This window comes from Sinohyriopsis cumingii, unplaced genomic scaffold (assembly GCF_028554795.1).
Source record: "Sinohyriopsis cumingii isolate HCF-2022 unplaced genomic scaffold, ASM2855479v2 utg002698l, whole genome shotgun sequence".
Classification (NCBI taxonomy): domain Eukaryota; kingdom Metazoa; phylum Mollusca; class Bivalvia; order Unionida; family Unionidae; genus Sinohyriopsis; species Sinohyriopsis cumingii.
In genome coordinates, this window is record NW_028316273.1 from 290,001 (window position 1) to 299,168 (window position 9,168).

The 9,168-nt window shown below is 34.2% G+C and overlaps 1 protein-coding gene across 3 annotated transcripts in view; it reads left to right on the top strand.

The window, feature by feature from the left end:
• The window catches only part of LOC149770111 (cysteine-rich venom protein latisemin-like), a 67,371-nt gene extending 59,256 nt beyond the window's left edge, over positions 1-8,115 (top strand). For all 3 annotated transcript variants that reach the window (XM_089949370.1, XM_089949369.1, XM_089949368.1), the window contains 4 exons: positions 553-638; positions 2,993-3,094; positions 4,275-4,394; positions 4,649-8,115. In XM_089949370.1, coding sequence (XP_089805496.1) covers positions 553-638; positions 2,993-3,094; positions 4,275-4,394; positions 4,649-4,770 — 430 coding nt within the window. In that variant the 3' untranslated portion in view covers positions 4,771-8,115. The remainder of the gene's footprint in view (positions 1-552; positions 639-2,992; positions 3,095-4,274; positions 4,395-4,648) is intronic.
• Positions 8,116-9,168: the final 1,053 nt, after the last annotated feature.

Genomic DNA, 9,168 nt, shown 5'->3' on the forward strand with positions numbered 1-9,168 from the left:
ATATATACGTTCAACCTGTTTCACAAACTCACAATTGTATTGTACGGGTGGTGAAGGGATGGGGTCATTCGCGTCAATATGTTTCAATATACCAAAACAAATTTTCATACGCCTCGTTTGAATTATATTCATACTGTAAAGTGAACTATTTTTGAAAGCATCAGCGAAGGGATATGTAATAAATGCGATACCACAGTGGTGTTTTGTTAATAAAGTCAAGAACTCTTTCGCATGGTATATAGATATTACTCGTCCTAAAAGCCTCTATATATCTTTCCGCCATATCAAACTCGTTCTACCATATGACTCGGAACATAACGCGTAATCAGTTTTAAGCATGTATATCTGTCTCCTTTCAAACCTGTGGTCCATCTAGCTGCATTTAAACATGTCGCTTATAATATTAAAAAAATAGTTGCAAGAAAAAGTTTGTGCTTGCAGAGACGTGTTTGGCGGAGTAAGAGCGCCGTCTCCGTAGCACGTTTGACTTACACGGGAAGAAGGATAAATTGTGTTACGATTCTAACAACTCATGATATTTTTGTATTCCAGAGGAAATGGTGCTGGTCAGGTGAACACCCCTTACACATCGGGTCCACGTTGTCAGAGCTGCGGAACTTGTACTAATGGCCTCTGTGGTAAGAATTTATCAGGTTCTAGTGGATGGGTGGGTGGATTAATATCATAGCATTATGGACAGGAATATGCCGACTGTTAACCTCCAAAAAAAGTATTTATTTGTATGCTGAAATAATTTAGAACTTATATAGCTAGGCATGTACTTACGTTAGTCATCCCATTTACTTCGTTGAGGTAACAGTATTCGTAACCGTAATTCGAGTACTATTCTTGTGTGTGAGAAAGCTTGCAAGTAGCTTCTCGTGGGTCGGTGGTTCTTCCAGGGGTTTTCCAGGGTTCTTCCTCCACCATTGATACTATCCGCCATGCATAGCCTATCATGTGCTGAAAAAAGGCGTTTTACCCCACAACAACAACAACAACAACAACTATTCTTGTGTAAACTTATCCATTTTTGTGGAAACTTAGCAATATCTTAGTAGCTGTGTATTCTTTCTTGGGGTTTTGTGGCCCCTGGTGGCCGAGTGGCCTAAGGCGCTTTTACAGATCACAGACTTCTCACCTTTGTCCGCTTGGGTTTGAGTCTCGGCTCGGCCAGCGTGGGTATATGAAAATAAATGTGCCAGTAGATTTCCGTGGGTCGTTGGTTCTTCCCCGGGTTTTCCAGAGTTTGTCCTCCATCAAATACACTGGCGCTATGTATCTCCTATCATTTGCGGAAAATGGCGTTAAAGCCACATATCTTTTGGTGTTTGCTAACATCCAATCTTAACTTTGGTCGTATTATGCCATGAGCGATAGAAATATGCAAGGGTTTCGCTAGAACTGAGAGAATTAAACTTTTTGATGAAACGCGGGATATAAAATATATCATATTAGACGATAATTACTTAATCACTCTCCTATTAGTAATAAAGGAGTATATTTTTAGTTAAATTAGTCCAAAAATATTTGATAGTGCTGTTTACCATAAACTCAGTTCCGAATAAAGTATCAACTATTATGTGTTTATTGTTTGGAAAAGAAAAGAACAAACTCATTTATTAAAAATGAATTGTTATTTCGGTGGCTAAGATTTGGGATATTAAGCTGTAAAAATAAAGTAAAAGAAATATTTTTATCCGGGCACAAAATTTAACTATATTAACAAATTCACAATGCTCGCTAAATTCCGAAATTTCTTTTTGGAGGGCTACTTTATATTACGTTTTAATATCGTCAGACTGACTCAAACCGTGCACCTTTTAATTAGCCCATTAGATGAACGAGACTTCCAGTTTATAATTTTATTGAACGGATTTGCGCCCTATTTCGCGTATGTGGAAAAATTCTGTTTACTAGGACCTTCTTCGCAGTATCGTATTAAACCTTAAACTTAGAGACTTACAATTCATCGTTCTTTTCTGTTTAAATTTAGAAAATTATAGAAATAATGGTAATTGTTATTATTATTATTATTACTATTATTATTATTATGATTATTATTAGTATTGCAAAAGAAATATCTCCAAAACCGAACAAACGCTCTCTTAGGATTATCTTGGTTAGTGAAGTTCAAGAAACTATAAGGATAAATACAAAGTAAATCATCACTTCAAAAAAGATAAGAGTGACAATTTGATTGGTTTAGGCAGGACTTTTTTTGATTGGTTTATCCCAAATTATACGTTCGTCATAAAACTACCGGTAGATGTTTTCCTTTCATGATGATGTATATTAAAGAAAGTCCGATGAACGAGACTATACCATATATTTGTTCTCTGTGCTACGTTTCACTGTCGGACTCTAGTCCAACACACCTATCCGATCTCACCCATGTGTACACACCAGCAAGATACTTACGCTCCTCTTCTGACAATCGTATACTCATTATTCCCACTATGAAAACAAAGTCATATGGACAGCATTCTTTCGCATACCAGGGCCCAGCAACGTGGAATGAATTGCCCACTGAACTTAGACACAAGGACAGTGATCACATTCAAGAGGGCTCTTAAAACTCACTTATTTCGACTGCAAGAACAAACTTAAAGACCTAATAATATTTCCTACCTAAAATATGCTCAGCATGATTTTTCTTTTCTAATGTTTTTCTACTTTCATGGTGTTTGTTTTTGTAATAATAGTATTATATGATTTTTTTATCTTATAGGTATTGTCTAAGGTTGTAAAGCGCTTAGAGCTTTTAAAGATTAGGCGCTATACAAAATCCTCATTATTATTATTATTATTATTATTACATTGAAATTAGTTCGCGTGCAAAGTACAATGCAAATTTAGATAAATAAGTTCAGAAAATTTATATTTTTGTTCATTACAGCATTATATCAGAATTAGAAATGAGCAAATAGCAAACTTTGATGTCGCTGAATTTACTAATTCAAGGTCAACTGGTTGTATGTTTCTTTTGCAGACTGTGGGAACGCCGATTGCATGAACGGTGGTACTTTCAACCTGACCACGTGCACCTGTACCTGTAGAAAGCAATCGTTTTACATCAAACCCAATTGTGGATGTAAGCCGTGTTTATTTATTATTTTTCGGAGGGGGGGTATGTTTCGTTTTTACTAGAGTAGACTTCTCGTTCCATGAATGACAAGGAATGGAAGAACATAAAAAGGAATCGAGTGATGCGAGATTATTTATTTTAAATGTAATTTCTGGAGTCGAAAATTAGAATTTGAAGTTCGGTAGCACATACACAAATAGGTTCGTTCTCACCAGTGTTTTAATCACGTGATTTTCATCGCCATTTTCAAATACCTGTCATATGCTACTTATTGTAGAACATCCAAAAAAATTTCTTAAAATGACGGACTTTATTATTCAGGATAGATGGCCAGAAACTTCATCCAAGAAGTGCAATGACATGGAGGAACTTTTTGCAGATAATAATAATAATAATAATAATAATAATAGTGGTCATCGTCATCATCGTCGTCGACGTCATTTTCATGATCAATTTCATTATCGTCGTCGTCGTCATCATCATCATCATCAACAACAACAATAACAACAACATGACACGTATGTGTCCATTAAACATCGTCTTTTTAACTTGCACTCTGTACGTTGAGCCCCTTGGTTAGAACCGTCAGTGTAATGACTGCAGCAGGGGCATGTAACAATTAATGTTTGCATTTGCATATTTATGCCAAGTAAATGGGAACATGATAATAGGGTGAATATCTCAAAAGTTTCTAAGACCATGGTCCATGTCCCTTGTTGATGACGATTCGATGCTGAGACCAATGTATAATTGAGGCAGTGATGTTCCTGAGGCTTTGGTATGCATTAATTGAAACCAATATATATATATATATATATAATGAAGACCTCAATATTTTCTCTGTTATGACCCATGTGCGATGTTTAAATGACGTAGGGTTGGGGTTTGGATAGGGAACAACCATTTCAGTCTAAAACATATTGACCTATTGATTACACATACAAGTTTACAGACAGGAGAAATACAAATCTCAGGAGTTATTTGAAATTTATTCCCAACGTCGGGGATGGGATAAAAGACATGGTGACAGTTTACACCCATATGAATATCCTTTGCCACTCGTTTAGATCCAGAAGTTACTGAATGATGTACTAATTAACGTTCGTACGTTCGGACAGACGGTCTCATGCTATCACTGGGATTCTTTATAATATTTTTGTTACTTTTGCTTGTTCTACTTTTGAAGTGAACTGCACTGGCATAACCCAAACGTCAACATGTGGAAAGGCGCCATTTGATAGTGCAGGATGTGTCATATACTCAAATGTTCCGGAAGACTGTCCAGATACTTGTGGATTCTGTCCAGGTGAGATTAGTACACATGCATATATACATACATACATACATACATACATACATACATACATACATACATACATACATACATACATACATACAGACAGACATACAGACACACACATACATACATACATACATGCATACATACATACATACATACATACATTCCTTCTATATCCACTTACCAACTTTACTTACTTGATTTTTTAATTATTGATATATTTATTTCAATTAAAAAGTAAACTTTTTAACTGTTTACAGCCGCTGATTCAACCGGATCCGGAAACGTTGTTCTTCCAGGTGCAGCCGACGACGTGAAGGTCAAACGCACATTTTTAATTGGACTACTTCTGCTGGCATCTAGTGTACAAGCTCTATTCTAATGACTGAAAAGTAGTATTAGATCAAATGTATTTCTTCTTAACATGGAGCGCCTAGATTATGAGCATTGTCATAAGTTTTTGTCTAAATCCATGGGATCTAATCTCTTATTATGCTTATCTATCTTTTGTTTCCGTTTTACTGTACGTTTGTCCGTCCGACCGTTAACTTTTCTCCCCACGGAAGGTATTTTGTAAGTATAGTTAAAATCCGTAAACGGAATGGGAGTTTATGATTTTTGTATTCCTGCTTCAGGGATAAATGAGAGAGGGGTGAAAAGTCGAATGGTAAAATCGTGATGCTCATTTTGTATTTTTGTTTTCTAATGTGCTGTTGATATTTCGCTCCATAAAATATTTTTTGTTGTTTTCTTTTAACTTGAAGTTTTTGGTAGTGATATACTCGTTTCAGAAGAGAAGATTAATTGTTATGCTGACAAGATTGATACATTCAGTAATTTACATTTTTTTTGTAAAAACAAATTGGTGTACAATTGTTTAATAGTTAGAGATTAAGAGGAAATGCTCAGTGTTTGAAACAATAAATAACATTTCGGTACGAAATACTTGTTGAAGAAAATGAACATAATATTTTATATTATTCGTGATGTCAAGAAACTTAAAAATCGATTACACATTATGTGAGTGCCTGTAGTAAAACAAAACCAGTTCAAATAATGTTGTTTTTTTTTTCGATCTTCGGGCTTCATGACGTTATCAATTCTGTAAAATGTGAAGTTATTTTAAGTGTATATTGTTATAGCAAAATAACGAATTTTAAGAAAAAATAATAGAAAAGTTGTTTACAGTTATTATCCAAGTGCACGAATGCATAAATAGCTAATTTCTGGTCTTACGGTCCAAAAGCTTCTAGTTTTCTGAATCACGTGATGTAATCTATATGCAAGTTACAAGGCTTGGTAAATACTTTTAATGACAAAAAATGCAGTTGTAGTTTTGCTTTACTTAAACATTAATGTCTTTTTTATATTTGTTGTTTCCATAATGTTTGTAGTTATGCAATATTATCTCTTGTTTCTTTTATCCCTGTTCATATTTTCACCACCTTTATGACAATTAATTACATGCTAGCAAATCGGTTTGATTTAAGAAAGCAGTCATTTTTCATTTGTGTTTTGGAATGTAAAAAGTGACAGCACAAATCCTAAAAATTGAGTTTTGAAATGCGTTCGATCATTGTTTTTAATAGTACCAGATAAAATATGTTCTGGCTTAGAAAACTTGTTAATCTTCACAACCCAAAATTTGAGAATGACGTATTGTCTATTAGGTCACATGATTGTTATGTAGATAATTACTGGTTGACTTGCTGCACATGACGGGTTTGACTTTACTCTAACAATCTGTACATGTGTTAAATTCTAAAGAAATTTATAGGAATCAAAGCAAATTCATTTCTGAATAAACTGATTCGTCAGCAGACATGGGCGGATGGGGGCTTGGGGAGGAGGCGGTAATTTAAATTCAAATTAGGATCTTTTTAAAGAACAAAATAGATTCTTACTTATAAGCCTGCAATTTCGGAAACGTACACAGCTTTATGAAGTTTCATATCCTTTCCTAGCAGACATTTAAGAACTTTGTGTTTATGTTTGAATATGAATATCGTAAGCATAAATTGGCCTTTATTATAAACATTTTGGTCAGATCGCCAGCAACCGTTTGCATATGCCGACCACAAATTGTTAATTTAATAAAACATTCTTGAGGAAAGTAAGATAGAAAGAGGAGTCCCGATTATCAATTTTTCCATTTAAAAATGAAAGAAGAAACTAAGGCAATTCCATGAGCTACTGTTTATATTACAATTGAACGTGAAAATAGTGTAAGATAGATTTTAATAATGTATTTCTAAGAGATCGACCACTGCAATCTCAGAGATGCAGAATGGACTGGATACGCCCTGCTGCCAGTCAGAAGAATAGAAAGGCGACCATCTTGATCTGGAACGTGTCTCCTGGCGATTCTTCAGCATAGAACGTCTTTGATGTTTTAAAGGGTTCTGCTTATAATATAAATTGGACTTTGTTTTTGAGGAATTAGACTTTATATTTGAGGAATTCTACTCATTTGTTTTGATCTTAACTGTGTGTGTCTTTTTGGGAATATACCAAATTATGTGGCCATGATTGTGCGGATGTACTGCTAAACCCAATATATGTCGAACACATCGGGAGTTTCACATAGGGTGGGAGATTTCTTCTTTGTCTTCTTATATATATATATATATATATATATATATATATATATATATATAAACTTTAAACTTTAAATTTCTAGCTACTTTAGTATAAATAACGCAAATGTGCCAATTTCAAACCTTAAAGCCGTCCATCTTATTTTTCTCGGGATTTTTTGTGATATATTTGCCACTTTGTATTCCCTTGCTTACATTTCAGGCTATGCTCTACAGTTTTCAAAACATTTAACTGTCTCAATATCTGTGGTGTATACTACCCTATACTGGGAAATTTTCCATCTCTTAAGATCCAAACAAAAGTTCTGTATCTGTCTAGCTTGCTTTATCGTATTTTTAATTCAGCATTTCTCCACACCAATTAAAATATCGCTTTGGAAATTAAAATATGCTTCAAAAACAGCATAAATTCTTTTCTTATGTTTGCTTGGTCCCTGTTCTGAAAAATGAATTTTCTTGCAACTTCATCTATATGTTGATTCAAATACCTGAATTTGTCGCTCTTAATGCTAATTTTGAACAACGTCTGATCGGCTGAACCTGATTGGTTTCGTAACAAATATTCGATACACACTTCGTTTTTAAAACCGGAACCGGAAACATCATCTGAAATTAATTAGTTTTCTTCTCTCAGAGTTTGACAAATTGTTTAGGATAACATACTAAGATGTTACGGTCAATAATAAGTTCACCATATTTAGATCATTTTGAGATAAGTTTTAGGAACAAAATGTCATACAGAGTTATTCAAAATTGTACATTACGTTGTGCAAGGATACATTGTTGAAGGCTATACTCCCATAAATGAACAGCAAAAGTCTTCATCTATTACAGCTTGTGTTTTGTTTCGTTTTCAGTTTTTCATTACCATTTTTGCCAATATTATGCTGACGCCTGAAACTATGTATAACCAGAAGACAACAACCGTTATACGGTTGACTATATCATATGTTGTGTGTGTGTGTGTATGTGTGTGTGTGTGTGTGCGCGCGCGCGTGTGTGTGTATGTGTGTGCGTGTGCGTGCATATAAAAATGATGTCTAATAAAGGCAACATTTTCTAGTTTTTTTATCATTTCCTTCGTGCAATTATACAAAAGCTTTGCCTGCAATAAAACATAATATATATCATTTCTTGGTTTTGTTTGTAAATTATTTTAATTCAGTGTGATGTGCTGACGACGTAGAATGTTTCTCGGGAGTTTAATACATTCCACCCCAACCCAAAAAAAGATTAAATGAATAAATAAATAATAGTATGATTGCATCTGATGAACATTATATAAATATCCATTATTCAGTGAAGACAAAATACAACGAAAAGAAAATAATCTCAATTTTAAGGTACCATCCGTGGATCTTAGTTCCAATCTGATTTAATTTTGGATGATTGGACATGAATAAATTACCATTTAATTTTACTAAAAATCACTGAAGCCATTAAATCTAGCGTATGCAGAGATTAACTTAATGTCTCGTAAGTTTTATGGGTAAACACATCAATGGTTAAGCAAATTAACACAGACTGCGCTTTCTTGCCTGGAATTCTTCAGTTAGTAAGATGTTCTGTAGACATTACGATGCTTCTGTTTCATGCAGTGAAATGTGGAAAGGCAAGCATTTCAAGCTGCGCAACAATGATATTCTCCTGATTGGAACTTGACAAAGTTGACGCTTATGAATTAACATTTAAATAAATGGTGTATTTTTAATCTCTAATAGCAAATGACGCAGTCCAAGTCTCCGACTAACATGCGAGGAAATGTTAACGTTTTCTGATTCCTTGCTGAAATAACCAATAGAAATGGTAAAGAAACAATCTTTCCATTGACGGAATGAATGGCATATTTTCAAACCAGGTTAAATGAGAAAGCTTTCAAAATCAGTTTCAGGACAAAAATATGAGTTGTTTAATGATATTGATTTACAAATAGAAAGACGTGCACACAGCTCCTTTATCATGGTACTTTTAAATGTGAAAGATGACCATAGAAAATTCACGACAAAATTTCTCACATTCCAAATAATGCTTACGAAATCTGTTTAAACACCTTCGAGATGTCACTTTTTCTACATCTGTAATTCCAATAAAAGTTAAGTTACGATGCACGGATTGATTTTAATCTTGAATCGACAACAGTTGTTCATAACACTTAAAACTATGATGGCACATCCGAGCTTGAA